The 23,554-nt window shown below is 38.0% G+C and overlaps 1 protein-coding gene across 7 annotated transcripts in view; it reads right to left on the bottom strand.

Annotated features, from left to right (window-relative positions):
• The window catches only part of C14H8orf34 (chromosome 14 C8orf34 homolog), a 480,113-nt gene that overhangs the window by 299,601 nt on the left and 156,958 nt on the right, over positions 1-23,554 (bottom strand). For 6 of the 7 annotated variants that reach the window (XM_037803247.1, XM_037803243.1, XM_037803245.1 and 3 more), the window contains exon 4: positions 7,092-7,220. The exons of the other annotated variant lie outside the window; for it this stretch is intronic. In XM_037803247.1, coding sequence (XP_037659175.1) covers positions 7,092-7,220 — 129 coding nt within the window. The remainder of the gene's footprint in view (positions 1-7,091; positions 7,221-23,554) is intronic. 7 annotated transcript variants of the gene reach the window in all.

Below are 23,554 nucleotides of genomic sequence, written 5' to 3'. Positions count from 1 at the left end.
CATTTTATTGATCTCAGCATCTCTAACATCTACCAAAGTGCCTGGTGTACCTAGTCCATGTAAGATTTGTATCAGTGTTAAATTTCTCGAACTTGATAACTATACTTAAGGTGATTACATAAGTAAATATCCTTGTTCATGAGAAATGTACATGGAAGTATTTTGTGCTCGAGAATTATGATGTGTGCAATCTGCTCTCAAATATTCAGAAATAGATGGGTGACAGATCAACAGACAGACAGATAGACAGAATGATATGGCAAAGGCAGCAAAATGTTAATATTCATGGATCTGGGTATCTGGGGGGATAGGAGGTTGTTGGAGTTCTCGGTAGGGGTTTGTATTATTTTTGCAACTGTCCTGTAAGGTCTGAAATTATTTTAAAAATTAAAAAAAAATAGTTACTGGTAATAATAAGTCTATGTGTCACTGCACTAAAAGCCTGTCTAGCCATCGCTTTAGAGATTTTGGGTGACTTAGGCTAACTAGTTATTCAAGGACTTGCTAGACATATGAAGGTAGCAAGTCAAGGAGAGAAGGCATGTGGTGGGATAGTACTGGCGCTGGCAACACCGCTTAGTGTACTGTGGTGGAAACTCTGAGGTATCAATGGCAACCGCAGTAGGCGAGTAGACGGGAGACAGGAAAGAGATCCCAGAGCTTTCCAGGACATTACAAACATTTCTAATGACCTAAAATAAATCACACGTTTATGAATAGTTAGGTTTGAAAAAATATACAGAATTACAAATGGTTACTTAGAATAACTCAGATTTCAAGAAAGTAAAGGAATATTACAGGGTACCAAATGATTTATATCAAAGTACACAATAGATTTTAAAATGTATTATTCCAGTTTATAAAAGTCAAACATAATGGTTTAAATGCTTACATTTATGTTTATTATAATACTACAAAAGTATTCCTTTCCAACATGAATTCAGATTAAGACTGAATATCTTGTTTGAACATAATATTTAAAGGACTTGATCACTTGATCCATTTCCAAAAATCTCCAAAAAGAGTGGGTAGATGTATGAAACAATATTGTCTTTTTAATCCAGTCGTAGAACTTAGATATATTGAGTCAAAAAAAAAAAAAAAAAGATTCAACTGTCCAATTGCTTTGAAACTTTCTTGACTTTTCTTTAACTTGTTGTGTTAATGCCCTTAGCCCTTCAAAAATTTCAATTTTTAGAAAGCTATCAGTTGATCTTTACATTTTTTTTATACCTCAGAATTATGAGATTCATAAAGACAGCAGTAATACTGCACCTGTCTAGAAAGCAGCCAGGACTTGGCAAGCAAGCCAAAAGGCCTTTGAGTAGTCAAAACATGGGTCCCTCAACCTTGGCATATTACTCACGAACCAGCTCCTTGGATCCCCCGTCCACTATCCATTCCCTTCACTCCCAGTTTTAACAATCACCATGATCTGGTTTTCAGGGCTAAAAATCCTTAGCACCATAAAATGGAAATGAAAAGACAAGCTAGATATATTACAAGATGTGATGGGATCTAAAAGTAAAATTTAAACTAGCTAGATGGAAAACGATTTGGGGAAGAAATCATGCCTCTAATTATTCTAAACGGTTGTCTTACTATATTTTGTTCAGACACCTATTACCATATTTTCTTAATGACTACATATTTTGATGACTCTGCCTAATAAATTATCTAAATAAATCTCCATTCTACTGCAAATAACACTTATAGCTTTCTATGATCAATGTCAAACTGCCTAGGGTATTTCCATTTTTTCTTAATTCATTATTAATCAAAGCTTACATTGATTAAAAGCAGTTGAGAGAATTTTAATGACGCATTTCTTTACAGAGCATGAAACTCTAATGAGAACCATCCATACTGAACAGCCAGGATATTTCTCCTCTAGCCCAGAATTTTCACAGAGGAAAATAATAACTTTTAGGCATTTCATTAACTTTCAAAGGCCAACATAGTATAGCCTAATTAAAAATTTTAAAGTTTATAGAAACTGGAGAATAACAGGAAACAGAAAATGTGGTGGTTTGCTATGATATGTTGTAACAAAAACAGAAGTTCCACAATTTGTTTGAGGTGTGATTCTTGATGTGTCCTGGAGCACGTGGTCTTCCAAAGCCAAGCTGAGAGCTTAAAAGAAAAGCTGTCCTATCAAAGTAGCCAAAAAAGCTTGTCTGTTTAGTGACAGTGACCAACTGTAGTTTCTGGGGTCTTTCAGAAGCCAAACTTCTCTTCTAAGAGGGCAGTGGTTCCCACAGACACACAGAGGTGGATTTCCTGATTCTGATCCAGGTATTGCAAAGACCTATCTGGATGGCTTCCATTTGTGTCCTTCAACTTCTGGGCCTTTCCGTTTATAATCTAATCTCTGAAGAGGACTCAGTGGTGTCAGAAATTCTAACATCCCCAAATCTGAGTTGAGGCAATGTTGAAGCTTCACCAACCTTCCATCTTCTTGGGCTTCAGTATAGCTCTAGTGTTAGAACCAGGCTGTTGTTACAGGAAATGGAAGTAGCCACTTTCCTAATTCTCTATAGCTTAGGGAATTCATTTTGCAAGAGTGGGTCAGAAAATTCATGTGGTATAAAAAAGAACAAGCTCATTTTCCATACCCTATTTCCTAGCTGTAAAAAAAAAGCCTAATGACATTATACTGTCGAAATTCAGACTCCTTCAATTCTTTCTTTTAGAAGTTTTTTTTTTTTTTTTTTTTTTTTTTTCCCAATTGTGAAACATGTCACACCTAGAGAAGCAGAGTCCATAACATGGAAATATCAGTGGTGTGCTGGAACTGGCCCAAATAGGCTTGGGAGAACTAATTTTAAACATCTCTTCCTAACTCCACATTCAGTGCTGTCACTCTGATAGTTTGAAACTGACCATGGTGGGGGCCTTTACACCACAGAAATTGGCTAATACTACAAGTCGGAGCTTTTTTTTTTTCAAAGTTTGATTAACCAGCACACCAACTGAGTTTAATGAGTAAGTTTAAAACAAATGCCTGTGTAAGTAAGTATCACTCATATACAACAAATAGAACATTGCTGGTACCCCAGACCTATCCCTCACCATGTGTCAATTAAAATCCTGTTTTAGTCAGGCTGCTGACATCTCTTAGAGCTACACTAGTGACACTAGAACAGGAGTTGGCAACATTTTCTGTGAAGGGCCAAACATTACATATTTCAGGCTTTGCAAGCCACATATGGTCTTTGCAGCATATTCTTTGCTTATTGTTTGTTTTGTTTTGCTCTGACAATCCTTTAAAAATTCAACAAGCCATGTTCAACTCATGGAACACAAAAACAAGCAGTTGGTTGGAGTTGGCCCATGAGCCAGAGCATGCGGACTCTTACTCTACAAGCACTTGCCAGATTTTATCCTTGATAAATTGCCTCTTTCATTCTTCCATGGGCTCTTCTAAATCTTGACACTTTTCTGTCAGACCCTACCCATCTTCTTCTCCTCTTGTTTACCATACAAGACCTTAACTTTTACTACCAAGAAAAATTTGAAACTATCAGATTTACACTCCCTGAACTTCCTGACAAACTGTCCCTTTGAATAAGCTATTTTTATACTGTTCTCTCCAGTTGCAGAGGATGTGGTGTTCTTTCTCCTGGGAAGACCAATTTTCATAGCTGTTTTCCTTACTCCATCCCCATCCAGTTTCTCTGATATCTGCCCCATCTATTATCTTATACCTCTCCTGAATCTGCAAGTTCTTTCTTTTAATTTCCTCTTATCTCTCCTAAAACCCCTAGACATATATTCAGATACTCACAATTCTCATTTTCTCTTTTCCTCTTTCTCCCTCCCCTTCTCTCTCCCTCTTGCTCTCTTTATCTGTTTCCCTAATGAAAGATGCTTAATTTCTAAATTTTCGCTATTATGAATCCCTCTGCACTAACAGTAGAAGTAAAAATGAGAGAAAGCTAAACAAAATATGCTCCCCTTGTTACCTCAGAATTTATCTGCTGCTTTGGACACAATGATTTTCTGAAATATTTGATTCCTTGGTTTTTATGGAAACATTCTATTCTAGTTTTCATCCTACCTCTATGAAAATTCTTTTTCAGTCCTCAACGAGGTCACTTTTCTACCTACATCTCGATTGTTAATTGGGGGGAGGGAGGCCTCTCTTTCTTCATCTATGTACCAAATATTCCCACATCTATATCTCTAATCCAACCTCTTCACAAAACTGCAATAGATACTTAATACAATATCTAGAATTTAACTAGCAATTTACCAGGCACCACACTGAGCGCTTTACTACTCATTGTCTCATTTGATTTTTACAAAACTCCTAAGAAATATGTACATTATAACTGCAATTTTACAGAAGAAGTAATGAGACACAGAGAGGATATGAAATCTGCCATAGGTCACAAAGCTAATAATTACTTGAGACGAAGTTAGAAAGATGTTTTAAGTTTTAAAAAGATGAGATATTAATGGAATCATATCAGAGAAGTGGGCAGAAAATTGATGCAAGACCATGGTAAAGAGCTCTGTCATAAACAAGAGGAATGCTTCCCTTTCTTCTGAGGATTGGTGTGGATGTACTTAGGTATGTGGGTGAGTAGAGGGAAAGACAAAGTGAGATCATATTCAATAATAAAAAGTCTTCTATGGAGTTGGAGATGGGAGTTTGCAAAGACAGTGAGGCAGGAATAAGGTGGGGTTTGCAGATTACTGTAAAGATTTTTCACAGTTGCTAAGAGGGTGGAGAGAGAGAGGGAACAACCAAGAACAAATAATGATGTTGAAAATGTGCAGGGTCGATAATATTCAGCCTGGATGTGTCATACTGCCAAGGGGCTCTCAGCCTCTTAAAGAAGGGATGGAGCCCTAGCACTTACTCAACGATTGGAATTTCACCCGGAGATAACACAGGCAGATAAGAATCAACAAAGATGTTAGTAAAATTGGTCCACAGCTCAGTCTGAGCTGGGGAGAAGAGAGATCAGAAGTGGCAGAGAGAGAGATGGAAAAGAATGAAGGAAGAATGTACTGGAGAAATCTAGGCAGCCACAAAGCAGGCAGAGTGGAGTGAGGATGAGAAAGGGCTAAAATAAATGTAAGCATTTTGAAATCATAAACTATAAGCCATAAGTACAATTTAACTTTGGAATATGAATTATACATCATCAAAATAAAGACCTGTAAAACCTGGAGGGACAATTTAAGGTAAACTAGTATAAATTCCTTCATTTTACAGAAGAGAAAACTGAGAAATGAGGCAAAATGGTATATTCAAAACTGCAAGTAAATCAGTGCAAAGCAGAATCGAGCACCCAGCCATCTCTCATTTCAGAGGTCAAGACTCTGGCCTGAGAGTAATGTCCTAAATCTGCATCTCTTCTCCTCCCCTGTCCAAGGACTGCCCCCCCCGGCCATTGTTGTTTCTCCAGGAGTCCCTGCAACTATTAAATGAGCCCACCACTAATTTCTGATTACAGGACTCAGTTGTGATGCTCCACCTGACACCCCACACCGAGGTTTTTCCTGGGTCAGACCACAGCTCAAACCCTGATACTGCTGCTACAAATCTGGGAAAGTACATAATTGAAAAGCCATAGAACTCCTTTATTACACAAGTTTTAAAGGAAGACCAAATACTATCTTACAAATAAACAAGTGTTTGCAAGACAATTGTCTTATTTTAAAGGACAAAAGTTGCTTAATACTATACTTTAAATCTATGGAATAATTGGCCACATTCTTCAATCATCTTTCTTTAACTCATTAGGTGAACTGAGAGGTTATAAAGGGCTACAGGCTCTGCCCAAAAAAGTATGATGTATGGATATTAATATGTTCTTTTGTATATTAATAAAATCAGGGTCTTTTCATGAATATAATACAGCAATAAGCTAAAAACTCACTTTATCATTGTTTGCTACCAAAATAAATCTAGCAAAAGCAGGATCTCTTGAATCCAGAGGGTTTCTGATAACAACAAAGTTATAAGGCAATATAACTTCTGAGATGGGTTCAATGCACAAATGTCTAAGAAAAAGCTCTAGTGAGTTATGGATGAAAAGGTGTGAAAAAATTAAGGACATCATATTTATTACTTCTCCCAAAATATATCAAGTGATAAGGTTCAACTTTGATGTAAATCATGGAATTAGTAAAACTATACTATTTGTAAAAAACATATAGACCCCAAAATATAACCATTAGAATGTCAATGTTCTATTTTTCATTTACGCATTTTTAATATTCCATGGCATTAAAAGAAAATTTTATCAAGGCCAAGGCATTAATGTGTTCCTAAAGGTGCCTAATTTAAAACCAAGAAACATGTAAGAACCAGAGAAAGATAGGAATACTTTCAACTCACAACTAAATCCACAAAGTATATATGTAAGTCTACATACAAAGAACAGACTCATTAAATACTTGTTTTCCTACTAACATGATAATAACATTTATTAAAGTTTTTACTTGAAATGTCAATAAAACTTCACACTAACCAGAACAAACAGAGACACTCATTTCCTCCTGTTTTGGAGATGAGAAAACGGAGTCTCATAGAAGTTAAATGATTTGCCTAAAGGGGGCAGAGAGAAACCTCAAGCCTAGGCCCTCAGATTACACAGCCATTGTTTATTCAATAAGGTATGTCCCAAGGCTCTGTGCTAGGCACTGAAAGAATTCTGAAATGAATGAGACCCAGCTAATACTTTTAAGAAGACTGGAGTCATCATATGCTAGTGGAGGAGACAGATATGTGTATTAATTACACTGACACAAACCCATGCAAGTTTCAAAGGAGAAGAATGAAGAAGATACCCTGGGTATACATTTGAACATGGTAACAGAGACCTTAATACAGAGATTGAAGTCAAAGAGCCATGGGGGTTTTATACCTCCTCCTGCTCTGCAACCAGTCTTCCCACCGATCTGCATAATATGCAAGTTCAACCCTCATTTCCAATCTCGTGCCCTTCAAACTCCTCAGCCACTCAAGGAATTATAACAAGGATATTGGAAATGGGTTACTGGTCATAATAATGAAGGTTTCTGCTTTTAATAAAGCCTAGGAATTTCAATTATAATCAAGTAAATGAACTTACTTCGAGAGAGATTCTCAAGGGCTTTCCCCAGCTTCTTGCTCTCTTGAAGGATGTGGTTCAATTCATCAAAATCACGGCTTTCTGGTTTAGTTCGCCAATTCCACTTAGGATGCTCTACTGACCTCGGTACTACATCAAAAAAATGGTTATTTCATAAGCATGCTACATAATGACACAAACTTACTATTCATCATTATGTGAGTGACTGCACCAAGATCAATGTACAGAATAAAAATCTTTTCCTTGGAGACGGTTTTCTTGTGAGCAAAAAGAAGTTATAAAGCTGAGTTTGAAGAAAACATTTTAAACGAGCAAGCAAAGAGAAGTGTGACACTGTGTATGGAAAAAAGAAAATTCAGATATTGATTTAAATTGATTTAAAACCAATAATTTCTATAATTTAGAGGAAAACACATGGGTCAAAGTATATTTTTGTATTATGTTACCAACGTCATCAGCAGCTAGGAAGTATTTTTAAGATATTCTTGTTATGTCTCCTATTAAAACATAGAATATTGACTACATATATTTACCTTTACTTCTCCCCAAATTCCCACCAAAATTACATTACAGAAAAGAGATTGTTTCTCTGAAAGAATTAGGTGAACAAGGAAAGAAGACATTACTAGTCAAGATAAAGCAACATTATTTCAATATGCCAACACTGGGAATAAAGGAAAAATCTTAAAATCTTCCAGGAACCAAAAATAGCAAATCAAATTGATACTATGTTTCCCAGTAGCAATAATTGGCCCTGGAAGATAAGGGAGTAATTTCTTCAAAATTCCAACTTTAGAGTATTTCTAACTGAGAGTTCTGTATCTACCTAATCTACCAATCAAGATGATTACAAAGACTAAAGTATTTTTCTCACACGTACTCTTTCTCAAGAGAGTTCTTAGAGGAGGGGTTCTATCACAATGAGTGAATAAGCCAAAAAAAAAAAAAAAAAAAAAAAAAAAAGAGAGAAAGATTTGGAATCCAGGCAACAGGCAATCTACCTGTATTAGTTAGCTAGGATGTGATGACAAATACCATATACAGGGGTTGGTTTAAACAACAGGAATTTATTGACTCACGGTTTCAGAGGTCAGAAGTTCAAATCAAGGCATATGGGCAAGACCTTGCTTCCCCCAGTAGCTGGTAAGGGTCTGGTCTGGCTTGCCCATGATCCTTCGTTTCATTTTTTGGGCTTTTCTATCACACGGCCATTCTCTTCTGGGCTCAGGCTAACTTCTAGCTCCTCCCCATGGCTTTCTCTCACTATGTCTGAATTTCTTCTGCTTATAAATGCCTCAAGTAATCTGGAGATCTTACAAAGAGAAAAAAAGAAACCAGAAAGCAGAGTGAGAGAAAACCATGCGGAGAAGCTAGGACCAGAAGTCAGCAAGAATTCGGTAAAGAAAGGAGAGGATGTTACCCTGTGAAGGGAAAGCGAAGGAACCCCAAGGATCCCTAGCCAGTCAGAATGCTACCAACCCCAGGAGGAAGCAAGCCTTCCAGCCTCTGAAACCACGAGCCAACAAATTCCTGTTGTTTAAGCCAACCTATTGAGTAGTATTTGTCATAGCAGCTGAGGGGAAACTAAGATATCTCCATAAGAGAAAGGCAGAAAGAACACCCAGGGTAACAGTGAAAAATGATCTCAGAAGACAGCTAAGCAATAGGGCAGAGGGCTGCAGGAAAGAGATCTCTAGAATTTAAAATGTAAAATAATTTATTAAATATAAAATATGACAGAAGCTCAGATTACTTTATGTGTTTGATCATATTTGAAGGTTTAATACTTTGAGGTAAGGGTTGGCGTAGTATTAGTACCGGGTATATGGAAAACAAAGTAAACCAAAAAAATAAGGCAATATTAATTCTAGAAAAATAGTTGGGTACCTTATAGCTCAAATGTGAAAAAAGTTCATTAACAGTCATAATAATATCAATGCAGACTGTATATTATATATTCAACTAACATTTGAACTGCATCACTGTACTTCATGAGGTGGGTCAGGGTATACAGCACAAAGTCACTGAAAGAGGTGAAGAGATGAGGCCTCAAATTTCAAACATAAAAAAGAGCTGAGTAAGGATCTTCTATGTTTAGATATGTAGACCTGCAGAAGAAACATCTAAAAGAGTTAAAAGTGATTCCTTTTTAGTAACAAAACTGGGAGAATGAAGACTACCACCTTGTAGTACTACTTCACTTTCCAAACTATATTTTTGTTTTGAGGCAAATAAAATTAAATATTAAAAATATATTTATATGGTAAGAGTTTAGGAAATACAGTCAGACTCTTGATGGAATATATCCTTCTGCCAACTTTTAAAACAGTAATTAGGTAACTCCTATTACAATAAAAATGCATAATCTGGTGATCCAGCAACAAATGTCTGGTAAAATATTCATTAAGAAAACATTTGTATATATAGATAAATATAGATACACACAAGGCTGTTCATTTTATTAGAAAGTGCAAGGTGTTCATTAATTTCAGCACATACTCTGTGGTGGCAAAACTCTGTAAAATAAATGACACACTCAAACCATGCTAGAGTGTGAACTTATTTATTAAAATAAGTTTATTAAAAATAAATTAGGTCTAAGTTTATTAGCATGAATTTTAAAAATGCATTTAAAACAAAATAAAAACAAGTTGCTAAAGAATGTAGACAAATGAAGCCATTTTTATAAAGCAAAAAAGCCACATAGACAGTATACAATAGTTTGCACAAAGAAAAACGTGAAAAGATACAAACTATTTCTAGGGGAGTAGAATTTGGGAGAATATTTACTTATTTTGACAATTTAAAAAATATGTACATGTAGGAAGAGTAGTGAATAATCTCTCTAAGTAAATATTATGTCTATAATTTTTTTAATCTAAATTTTTTTTTAATTTTTAAAAATTTGAATACAACTGCCTACCTTTGTTTAATGAACTCCAGGATGGAGCTATCAGCTAAGGTCAACACACTAGTGGTGCAGCAGTGGAAAGGGACACAATGACTCTGATCAGTGATTCTGGAAAACACTTCCAGGCATACTGGAAAAAGGCCCTTCTACAAGGAATTCCTGGGGACCACCCAGGACCTGGAAAGAGAAGCTTGGATGAGGGAGCAGATGAAATAATATTTGTATTGTTCAAAACATTGCTGGGCACATTTGCCAACCTTCTTTGAATAATATCTCTAATCTGCATCATTGTGTTATCTAATTTTCCTGGAAATTATCATATGCTATCAAGGTCTCTTTTTGTTTTTTTAATTTACAAAAAGAATATAGATTGAAATAAAAATGTCAGGCCTGTTTCCCACCTCTCTTTTCAATTTCTGTTTCTGTGGACACCACTGTTTATCACTAAGCAGTTCAAGGGTTTAGCTGACAACAGAATGAGGTAAGGGAACATTGCAGAACAGAAGACATGCAGATAAAAAAATTAGTGAGAAATGTCTTTGATCAGCGAGGAATGTGAAGAATGATCTCAAGAGGCAGCTTTTTTTCCAAAAGCTCTTAGAAAGTTGTGCATTTTGTGACAGAAAAACATTGTGAAACTATTCTGCCTCATTTATGCCAGAAATACTTCCAGCAAAGATGCTTTGTGAACTCTGCTAAATTAGACAACTGACACCTGTCATCATGATGGAGTGCACCTAACTTGATGAAGGTCTCTCAGAACATATCAATTGAAATATTTAAATGGACACAACAGATTTCAAGAACTAGAACAATTTAAAACAATGGGTATTTTCCTTAAGAAAACAGCAGATCTGGTGGATACTGTTAACTAAATTAAAATTTAGGAGAACCTATTTGTGTTAGGCACTGTTCTGGATGCTGGCATTACACTAGTGAAGGAGACAGACAAAAGTCCTTACTCTGAGGAAGTCACCTTCTAGCGAAGAAGTTAGAAAATAAATAGATAAAAATGAATATATAATAACTTTGTGATAAGTTTTATGAAGAAAAATAAAGCAGAATATGAAATGAGGAGGGGAGGAGTAACAGGTTGTTTTAAATTAGGGATTTTCTGAGAAAGTACAAGTTGAAACCCCATTACTTTGGAAGGATATAAAGACAAAAGGATATGATAATCTATCACAGATTTACAAATTCTTTTATTGGCTTTAGAGAATAAAATTGAAATTAAAAAAAGAGAAATATTAGAAAATTAACAACAGAAACAACAGCACTTGCAACCAGTAGTTTGTGATAAAACAGCCTGTGATGGTTGGGTTCATGTGTCAACTCGGCTAGGTGACCCAGCTGTCTGGTCAAGCGGGCACTGGCCTGACGATTGCTGTGAGGATATTTGAGGCTGGTTAATAAACCAACGGGATGGTTTGTGGGATCATCAGTCAATTGACTGCGGCTGACTGATGACTCATCAATGAGAGAACGCAATTGGCTGGATTTGGTCTGGGTGATCAGTTGAAGGCTCATAAGCGGGACGGTTAGAGAACCTTCATTTCTTCTTCGGCTGCCCAGTGAAGCATTTCCTGGGGAGCTTGTCGAAGTTGCCAGTTCGTTTCCTGAGGAGTTCATCGAGCACGTTCGTCGAAAATCCCAGTTCATTTCCTGAGGAGTTCATCGAAGTTGCCGGTTCATTTCCTGAGGAGTTCGTCGAAGTTGTCAGTTCGTTTCCCGAGGAGTTCATCGGACATCTTCCTTGGAGTTGACAGTTTGTTACATCTCTCATTGATTCTGTCTCCCTAGAGAACCCTAACTAATACACAGCCTAAGCAAATGAAACAACTTTATGTTACTGTTTTCAAAGCATAAATTGAATGACTGATACAAAAAGCATATTACAGTCCTACCTCATTTATTATTTAAATCTATAAAAGGTATTTATTGCCATATGAACAAATAAATACGACAGGATTAGTGTTTATTTATGACATATGTCACCAACGAGAAACTGTTAATATTTCTCACCCTGTACTTGTCGTAGATTATAAAATATGCCCACAAACTCTTTCCATCTGGTAAGCATGCCCCTTGATCAATGTGGCACTGCTATCTCTTCCATTCAAATGCAGTCTTTCTCCATCCTCCTTGGATCTGAGATAGACTTCTGACTTACTTGGATCATCAGAGCACACCAGAAGTGACAATATGTGACTTCTGAGCTGAGGCTTCAAGTTATTTGGTTTCTGTTTTTGGCCTCCTGGAGCCCAGCAGCTGGTGAGGAAGCCCATGTGGGAGGCCACATGGAGGAGAGCCAAGGCACTCTGGTCAATGGCCCTGGCTAACGACCAGATGTGGAGAGACAAACTCAGCCTTACCAGATCCTAGCCCATCAGCCAGTCAAATGCAAACTCATGACACAGCTCAATGGTGGGCCCACAGAAGAGCCTCTCAGTGAACCCAGTGACACACGAAAAACAATATACTGTTGTTTTGAACCATAAAGTTTTAAGGTTATATATCATATAGAAACTGATAAATGAAACAAAATTGGTCCCCAAACAAAAACCTTAAACCTGTGGCATTGGCTTTGAGTCCAGGTGGCAGGAGGAGACTGGAAAGGTGGTGAGGAATTTACTACCGGGGATGGGAGAAGGCGACTTGTTATGGATTGTGGCACTACTGACAGAATTGTCACCTGCACTGACTTGGATGAGAACAAACGCACTTGATGAACTTACGGACCTGGCTAAGGAGATTTCCCGGAAGAATGTTGAACATGTCATTTGACATTTTTTTAGCTGTAAATACAAGAAGAGTACAACAGTACTAGAAGAGAGTGAGGAAGTACAAAAGAAAGTATTCAATTTATAAGCAAAATTTGGAAGGAATGCCAAGGCCCAGGACTTACTCAGTTGGAAAATAAAACTGTTCTTCATGTCTAGTAACTCAAACTGTTAAGAGTCTCAAAGTAGGAAGTAACTTCAGATTTAAGATGAAATTGAGTGTATCTGTAAGATCTTTTGTTAAGACCTCAGAAAGTTATAATGTAGTACCTAGTCAATCATGTCAGTTAGAAAGAAAGAACTTCTAAGAATCTTAATGGTATTGTCCCAGAGCATCCTCACACATCAACCAAAATAGAAAAAGCCTGTCTTAAGAATTGTGGATATAACTTTTTTCTAGTAAAGTGGACTATAATTGGGTATATGACAAGGCCTTTAAGTTTTTAAATAAGTTTTACTAGCTTAGACTACAGACAGTTTAAAATGAAAGGAGACTTTTGGGCCCCAAATTTCTACAGGCAGGAAGCAGACTGAAAAAGCCAATTCAGGAGGCGGGGCAAGATGGCAGACTGGTGAGCTGTAAGTTTTAGTTACTCCTCCCGGAAAGTAGGTAAAAAGCCAGGAACTGCGTGGACCGGACACCACAGAGCAATCTGTCTTTGGGCATACTTCATACAACACTCATGAAAATGTCGAACTGCTGAGATCAGCGAAATCTGTAAGTTTTTGCGGCCAGGGGACCCGCGCCCCTCCCTGCCAGGCTCAGTCCCGTGGGAGGAGGGGCTGCCAGCTCCGGGAAGGAGAAGGGAGAACTGCAGTGGTAGGCCTTCTCGGAAACCCATTCTACTGATCCAGACTCCAACCATAGATAGACTGAGACCAGACACCAGAGAATCTGAGAGCTGCCAGCCCAGCAGAGAGGAGACAGGCATAGAAAAAAAAAATAACACGAAAAACTCCAAAATAAAAGCAGAGGATTTTTGGAGTTCTGGTGAATACAGAAAGGGGAAGGGCGGAGCTCAGGCCTTGAGGCGCATATGCAAATCCCGAAGAAAAGCTGATCTCTCTGCCCTGTGGACCTTTCCTTAATGGCCCTGGTTGCTTTGTCTATTAGCATTTCAATAACCCATTAGATCTCTGAGGAGGGCCCTTTTCTTTCTTTTTTTTTTTTTTTTAATCATTTTTTCCTTTTCTAAAACAATTACTCTAAGAAGCCCAATACAGAAAGCTTCAAAGAATTGCAATTTGGGCAGGTCAAATCAACAGCAGAAATAAGAGAGCTCTGAGACAAAAGGCAATAATCCAGTGGCTGAGAAAATTCACTAAACACCACAACTTCCCAAGAAAAGGGGGGTGTCCGCTCACAGCCACCATCCTGGTGGACAGGAAACACTCCTGCCCATCGCCAGCCCCATAGCCCAGAGCTGCCCCAGACAACCCAGTGTGACGGAAGTGCTTCAAATAACAGGCACACACCACAAAACTGGGTGTGGACATTAGCCTTCCCTGCAACCTCAGCTGATTGTCCCAGAGCTGGGAAGGTGGAGCAGTGTGAATTAACAAAGCCCCATTCAGCCATCATTTGAGCAGACTGGGAGCCTCTCTACACAGCCCAGCAGCCCAGAACTGCCCTGGGGGGACGGCACTCACCTGTGACATAGCACAGTCATCCCTCAACAGAGGACCCGGGGTGCACAGCCTGGAAGAGGGGCCCACTTGCAAGTCTCAGGAGCCATACGCCAATACCAAAGACTTGTGGGTCAGTGGCAGAGACAAACTGTGGCAGGACTGAACTGAACGATTAGACTATTGCAGCAGCTTTAAAACTCTAGGATCATCGGGGAGATTTGATTGTTAGGGCCACCGCCCCCTCCCCGACTGCCCAGAAACACACCCCACATACAGGGCAGGCAACATCATCTACACACGCAAGCTTGGTACACCAATTGGGCCCCACAGGACTCACTCCCCCACTCACCAAAAAGGCTAAGCAGGGGAGAACTGGCTTGTGGAGAACAGGTGGCTCGTGGACGCCACCTGCTGGTTAGTTAGAGAAAGTGTACTCCACGAAGCTGTAGATCTGATAAATTAGAGATAAGGACTTCAATAGGACTACAAACCCTAAAAGAACCTTACCAAGTTCAGCAAATGCCACGAGGCCAAAAACAACAGAAAATTATAAAGCATATGAAAAAACCAGACGATATGGATAACCCAAGCCCAAGCACCCAAATCAAAAGACCAGAACAGACACAGCACCTAGAGCAGCTACTCAAAGAACTAAAGATGAACAATGAGACCATAGTACGGGATATGAAGGAAATCAAGAAGACTCTAGAAGAGCATAAAGAAGACATTGCAAGACTAAATAAAAAAATGGATGATCTTATGGAAATTAAAGAAACTGTTGACCAAATTAAAAAGATTCTGGACACTCATAGTACAAGACTAGAGGAAGTTGAACAATGAATCAGTGACCTGGAAGATGACAGAATGGAAAATGACAGCATAAAAGAAAGAATGGGGAAAAAAATTGAAAACATCGAAATGGACCTCAGGGATATGATAGATAATATGAAACGTCCAAATATAAGACTCATTGGTGTCCCAGAAGGGGAAGAAAAGGGTAAAGGTCTAGGAAGAGTATTCAAAGAAATTGTTGGGGAAAACTTCCCAAATCTTCAAAACAACATAAATACACAAATCATAAATGCTCAGCGAACTCCAAATAGAATAAATCCAAATAAACCCACTCCGAGACATATACTGATCACACTGTCAAACACAGAAGAGAAGGAGCAAGTTCTGAAAGCAGCAAGAGAAAAGCAATTCACCACATACAAAGGAAACAGCAAAAGACTAAGTAGTGACTACTCAGCAGCCACCATGGAGGCGAGAAGGCAGTGGCACGATATATTTAAAATTCTGAGTGAGAAAAATTTCCAGCCAAGAATACTTTATCCAGCAAAGCTCTCCTTCAAATTTGAGGGAGAGCTTAAATTTTTCACAGACAAACAAATGCTGAGAGAATTTGCTAACAAGAGACCTGCCCTACTGGAGATACTAAAGGGAGCCCTACAGACAGAGAAACAAAGACAGGACAGAGAGACTTGGAGAAAGGTTCAGTACTAAAGAGATTCGGTATGGGTACAATAAAGGATATTAATAGAGAGAGGGAAAAATATGGCAAACATAAACCAAAGGATAAGATGGCCGATTCAAGAAATGCCTTCACGGTTTTAACGTTGAATGTAAATGGATTAAACTCCCCAATTAAAAGATATAGATTCGCAGAATGGATCAAAAAAAATGAACCATCAATATGTTGCATACAAGAGACTCATCTTAGACACAGGGACACAAAGAAACTAAAGTGAAAGGATGGAAAAAAATATTTCATGCAAGCTACAGCCAAAGGAAAGCAGGTGTATCAATATTAATCTCAGATAAAATAGACTTCAAATGCAGGGAGGTTTTGAGAGACAAAGAAGGCCACTACATACTAATAAAAGGGGCAATTCAGCAAGAAGAAATAACAATCGTAAATGTCTATGCACCCAATCAAGGTGCCACAAAATACATGAGAGAAACACTGGCAAAACTAAAGGAAGCAATTGATGTTTCCACAATAATTGTGGGAGACTTCAACACATCACTCTCTCCTATAGATAGATCAACCAGACAGAAGACCAATAAGGAAATTGAAAACCTAAACAATCTGATAAATGAATTAGATTTAACAGACATATACAGGACATTACATCCCAAATCACCAGGATACACATACTTTTCTAGTGCTCACAGAACTTTCTCCAGAATAGATCATATGCTGGGACATAAAACAAGCCTCAATAAATTTAAAAAGATTGAAATTATTCAAAGCACATTCTCTGACCACAATGGAATACAATTAGAAGTCAATAACCATCAGAGACTTAGAAAATTCACAAATATCTGGAGGTTAAACAACACACTCCTAAACAATCAGTGGGTTAAAGAAGAAATAGCAAGAGAAATTGCTAAATATATAGAGACGAATGAAAATGAGAACACAACATACCGAAACCTATGGGAGGCAGCAAAAGCAGTGCTAAGGGGGAAATTTATAGCACTAAATGCATATATTAAAAAGGAAGAAAGAGCCAAAATCAAAGAACTAATGGATCAACTGAAGAAGCTAGAAAATGAACAGCGAACCAATCCTAAACCAAGTAGAAGAAAAGAAATAACAAGGATTAAAGCAGAAATAAATGACATAGAGAACAAAAAAACAATAGAGAGGATAAATATCACCAAAAGTTGGTTCTTTGAGAAGATCAACAAGATTGACAAGCCCCTAGCTAGACTGACAAAATCAAAAAGAGAGAAGACCCATATAAACAAAATAATGAATGAAAAAGGTGACATAACTGCAGATCCTGAAGAAATTGAAAAAATTATAAGAGGATATTATGAACAACTGTATGGCAACAAACTGGATAATGTAGAAGAAATGGACAATTTCCTGGAAACATATGAACAACCTAGACTGACCAGAGAAGAAATAGAAGACCTCAACCAACCCATCACAAGCAAAGAGATCCAATCAGTCATCAAAAATCTTCCCAGAAATAAATGCCCAGGGCCAGATGGCTTCACAGGGGAATTCTACCAAACTTTCCAGAAAGAACTGACACCAATCTTACTCAAACTCTTTCAAAACATTGAAAAAAATGGAACACTACCTAACTCATTTTATGAAGCTAACATCAATCTAATACCAAAACCAGGCAAAGATGCTACAAAAAAGGAAAAGTACCGGCCAATCTCCCTAATGAATTTAGATGCAAAAATCCTCAACAAAATACTTCCAAATCGAATCCAAAGACACATTAAAAAAATCATACACCATGACCAAGTGGGGTTCATTCCAGGCATGCAAGGATGGTTCAACATCAGAAAAACAATCAATGTATTACAACACATTAAAAACTCAAAAGGGAAAAATCAATTGATCATCTCAATAGATGCTGAAAAAGCATTTGACAAAATCCAACATCCCTTTTTGATAAAAACACTTCAAAAGGTAGGAATGGAAGGAAACTTCCTCAACATGATAAAGAGCATATATGAAAAACCCACAGCCAGCATAGTACTCAATGGTGAGAGACTGAAAGCCTTCCCTCTAAGATCAGGAACAAGACAAGGATGCCCGCTGTAACCACTGTTATTCAACATTGTGCTGGAAGTGCTAGCCAGGGCAATCCGGCAAGACAAAGAAATAAAAGGCATCCAAATTGGAAAAGAAGAAGTAAAACTGTCATTGTTTGCAGATGATATGATCTTATATCTAGAAAACCCTGAGAAATCGACGATACACCTACTAGAGCTAATAAACAAATTTAGCAAAGTAGCGGGATACAAGATTAATGCACGTAAGTCAGTAATGTTTCTATATGCTAGAAATGAACAAACTGAAGAGACACTCAAGAAAAAGATACCATTTTCAATAGCAACTAAAAAAATCAAGTACCTAGGAATAAACTTAACCAAAGATGTAAAAGACCTATACAAAGAAAACTACATAACTCTACTAAAGAAATAGAAGGGGACCTTAAAAGATGGAAAAATATTCCATGTTCATGGATAGGAAGGCTAAATGTCATTAAGATGTCAATTCTACCCAAACTCATCTACAGATTCAATGCAATCCCAATCAAAATTCCAACAACCTACTTTGCAGACTTGGAAAAGCTAGTTATCAAATTTATTTGGAAAGGGAAGATGCCTCGAATTGCTAAAGACACTCTAAAAAAGAAAAACGAAGTGGGAGGACTTACACTCCCTGACTTTGAAGCTTATTATAAAGCCACAGTTGCCAAAACAGCATGGTACTGGCACAAAGATAGACATATAGATCAATGGAATCGAATTGAGAATTCAGAGATAGACCCTCAGATCTATGGCCGACTGATCTTTGATAAGGCCCCCAAAGTCACTGAACTGAGCCATAATGGTCTTTTCAACAAATGGGGCTGGGAGAGTTGGATATCCATATCCAAAAGAATGAAAGAGGACCCCTACCTCACCCCCTACACAAAAATTAACTCAAAATGGACCAAAGATCTCAATATAAAAGAAAGTACCATAAAACTCCTAGAAGATAATGTAGGAAAACATCTTCAAGACCTTGTATTAGGCGGTCACTTCCTAGACTTTACACCCAAAGCACAAGCAACAAAAGAGAAAATAGATAAATGGGAACTCCTCAAGCTTAGAAGTTTCTGCACCTCAAAGGAATTTCTCAAAAAGGTAAAGAGGCAGCCAACTCAATGGGAAAAAATTTTTGGAAACCATGTATCTGACAAAAGACTGATATCTTGCATATATAAAGAAATCCTACAACTCAATGACAATAGTACAGACAGCCCAACTATAAAATGGGCAAAAGATATGAAAAGACAGTTCTCTGAAGAGGAAATACAAATGGCCAAGAAACACATGAAAAAATGTTCAGCTTCACTAGCTATTAGAGAGATGCAAATTAAGACCACAATGAGATACCATCTAACACCAGTTAGAATGGCTGCCATTAAACAAACAGGAAACTACAAATGCTGGAGGGGATGTGGAGAAATTGGAACTCTTATTCATTGTTGGTGGGACTGTATAATGGTTCAGCCACTCTGGAAGTCAGTCTGGCAGTTCCTTAGAAAACTAGATATAGAGCTACCATTCGATCCAGCGATTGCACTTCTCGGTATATACCCGGAAGATCGGAAAGCAGTGACACAAACAGATATCTGCACGCCAATGTTCATAGCAGCATTATTCACAATTGCCAAGAGATGGAAACAACCCAAATGTCCTTCAACAGATGAGTGGATAAATAAAATGTGGTATATACACACGATGGAATACTACGCGGCAGTAAGAAGGAACGATCTGGTGAAACATATGACAACATGGATGAACCTTGAAGACATAATGCTGAGCGAAATAAGCCACGCACAAAAAGAGAAATATTATATGCTACCACTAATGTGAACTTTCAAAAATGTAAAACAAATGGTTTATAATGTAGAATGTAGGGGAACTAGCAGTAGAGAGCAATTAAGGAAGGGGGAACAATAATCCAAGAAGAACAGATAAGCTATTTAACGTTCTGGGGATGCCCAGAAATGACTATGGTCTGTTAATTTCTGATGGATATAGTAGGAACAAGTTCACAGAAATGTTGCTATATTATGTAACTTTCTTGGGGTAAAGTAGGAACATGTTGGAAGTTAAGCAGTTATCTTAGGTTAGTTGTCTTTTTCTTACCCCCTTGTTATGGTCTCTTTGAAATGTTCTTTTATTGTATGTTTGTTTTCTTTTTAACTTTTTTTTTTCATACAGTTGATTTAAAAAAGAAGGGAAAGTTAAAAAAAAAAAAAAAAGAAAAAGAAAAACAAGGGAAAAAAAAAAAAAGATTTAGTGCCCCCTTGAGGAGCCTGTGGAGAATGCAGGGGTATTCGCCTACCCCACCTCCATGGTTGCTAACATGACCACAGACATAGGGGACTGGTGGTTTGATGGGTTGAGCCCTCTACCATAAGTTTTACCCTTGGGAAGACGGTTGCTGCAAAGGAGAGGCTAGGCCTCCCTATATTTGTGCCTAAGAGTCTCCTCCTGAATGCCTCTTTGTTGCTCAGATGTGGCCCTCTCTCTCTGGCTAAGCCAACTTGAAAGGTGAAATCACTGCCCTCCCCACTACGTGGGATCAGACACCCAGGGGAGTGAATCTCCCTGGCAACGTGGAATATGACTCCCGGGGAGGAATGTAGACCCGGCATCGTGGGACGGAGAACATCTTCTTGACCAAAAGGGGGATGTGAAAGGAAATGAAATAAGCTTCAGTGGCAGAGAGATTCTAAAACGAGCCGAGAGGTCACTCTGGTGGGCACTCTTTACGCACACTTTAGACAACCCTTTTTAGGTTCTAAAGAATTGGGGTAGCTGGTGGTGGATACCTGAAACTATCAAACTACAACCCAGAACCCATGAATCTCGAAGACAGTTGTATAAAAATGTAGCTTATGAGGGGTGACAATGGGATTGGGAAAGCCATAAGGACCAAAGTCCACTTTGTCTAGTTTATGGAAGGATGTGTAGAAAAGTAGGGGAAGGAAACAAACAGACAAAGGTACCCAGTGTTCTTTTTTACTTCAATTGCTCTTTTTCACTCTAATTATTATTCTTGTTATTTTTGTGTGTGTGCTAATGAAGGTGTCAGGGATTGATTTAGGTGATGAATGTACAACTATGTAATGGTACTGTAAACAATCGAAAGTACAATTTGTTTTGTATGACTGCGTGGTATGTGAATATATCTCAATAAAATGATGATTAAAAAAAAAAAAAAAAAGCCAATTCAGTTAGGAATATCAGCCTTTTCTTATGGAAAAGAAAGGATGATGCTAAAAGCCCAGTGGGAAAAAGCAAGATTCCAGAAGAACAGTGCAAAAGGAACCACTCTGACATAACAAATTGGGTCCTAATCAAAGAATGCTCCCTGTACCTTGAAAAGATGTGCCCTGATGGATTTCAGAATTACTATGAAACAGGGACTGCTATGTGTTTCTTGTGCCTCCTGTTCTTTTTATAAAGTTCCTATTGTCCCTACCCCTACCATTGTGTGTTGTGTGCATACAGGCAGATAACCTGTGGATAAGAGTTGCTGCACCTGAGGAGCTGCACTCAATGAAGCACATCTCCAGATCATGAGATACTGGACCTCAAGCCTGATGAGAAATTTGGGGGTTCCAGGATGGGGATAAGTATATTTCCAATGAGCAAGGAATGTGAATAATTTGTGGTCAAAAGGCAGCCTCTGATAGATTGCAAAATACGGCCTAAAATTCCTCCCATCCTGCTGTCTACCCTTTACCCTCTTTTAATGCAGTTGCCATATTAGGCAGGTCAAGGGAACCAGGTGGCAAGACAATATGAAGGAAAACCAAATTGACCTAGGCAACAGCCACAGCTGACGACGACACAGGCCCAGGTAGGTACAGACTGACCACCCGAAGTCTCAACATGAGCCAGCTCAGCTGGAGTCCACTTCCATTAACCCAGAGAATCATAAGAAATAATGTCATTGTTTTAAGCCTAAGTATTAGGGAGGTTGTATACAGAACAACTGATATAACACCCAAGAATTCTGCTTTTACTACATCCCGCTTTAACTAAAAAATGTTCCAGAGAAATTAAGCCCAATTTCTTTTTCCTTTTTTCTTTTTTTTTGTAGGTTGTGACAGTTAGATACATACATGTTCCCTAACTTATCATGGGGATCAAATCTAGGAAAGCCAAGGCCAAGTCTGATCATGGTCTAACAACAATGCTGGGTGATTTCAAAAAAAGTTTTGATAAACACTGCAAAGAGATTCGATAGGTCATCAGTCCAGTTTACAGCGTTCAACGGAGAACAACTCTAAAGTTTTCTGACATTAAAAATCTTGCTTACATCACACAATTTTAAAAAGTCAGCCCTCGAGTTTAGATAGATTTTTTAAAATATCCTCAGGAGAAACGGAAACGACAGAACAGTATCAGCAACGTAATATGATCCATATGAAAGGGCGACGATCTCAGATGAGGGAAGGTCTGTGGGGGTCACTGAAGGACATGTCACACCCATTGCCAGGATCCCCTCTCCAATCTCTTGCAGATGGACATCTCCCATTTGGCCTTAATGAAGTTGCTACTTCCTAAAAAAGCCTATTGTATTATTGGGCAGGACTAATTTGGGAAGAATTTTTTATTATATTGAATCAAATTCTAACTTTCTTTAATTTCCACCCACAGCTTCTGGCTATAACTTAAGAAATAAATTTATTGTTTCCTCTGAATGACATTTGAAATACTGTTTAACCACTTTTGAACCAAAATAATTCCAATTCTTTAGATCACTCAACTCTAGTTTCCTAAAATGTAATAAATATTATTGTCCTTAACCGAAAGTTCCCCAAGTACTCCACTATTATTTTAAATATGCCAGAAATGTCCCCAGTACTATAGTTATGATATTCCAAAAACTGATACTAATGAGATCATGACATCATGTCTTCCGTCTTCTAAACTTCCATATTGTGACATTTCAGACATTGTCCTGCCATTCTCCTTCTCTTGTATATATGCAATTTATATGTTCTATTCAAAGGCACTGTTCTTCCCTCTTTTTTTCCCTAAAATTGTAACAGTAGCCTGTAAATCTCCAGATACTCCTCTTTGTATATTCTATGCTAAATGATACATTAAGAAAACAAAAACACTGAGAAATCCTCCCCAAATGCTAAAGCAAAGTAAACTACTGACGGTTAATTTCACTTTAGGTTTTAAACTAAGCCAATATATTTCCCTCAATTTTCACTTCTGCATCATAAATCTGAAATGGCCATAAAAAGATCAGCACATACTCTCATGCACAGGCAACTTTTGGACAAAGTCACTATCCATAACCATTCATTCTACTGAACCATTATTCCACTAGGCAAATACCAGAAATACTTCCTAGCACACAGGAAAACCTTCATGGTGTGAAACTGGAATGGTAAATAGCTTTACTAATCATCTTGATTTGCTTGAACTCCCATTTTACCCAGGAAAATACAAAGAAACAGAGGGCAACTGAGGCAGGCTGGTATCAGAAAGATCCCTTGCGGTGCTGATAAAAACCTCTGCCCCAGCTAGAAAAGAAGGACTGTAATGAAACAAGTCAAACTGATGATAGCAAGACTGATAATCCTTAC

This window comes from Choloepus didactylus, chromosome 14 (genome assembly GCF_015220235.1).
Source record: "Choloepus didactylus isolate mChoDid1 chromosome 14, mChoDid1.pri, whole genome shotgun sequence".
NCBI classification, from domain to species: Eukaryota; Metazoa; Chordata; class Mammalia; order Pilosa; family Megalonychidae; genus Choloepus; species Choloepus didactylus.
The sequence above is the reverse complement of the archived record's forward strand: the minus strand, read 5'-3'. Positions and strand labels throughout refer to the sequence as shown.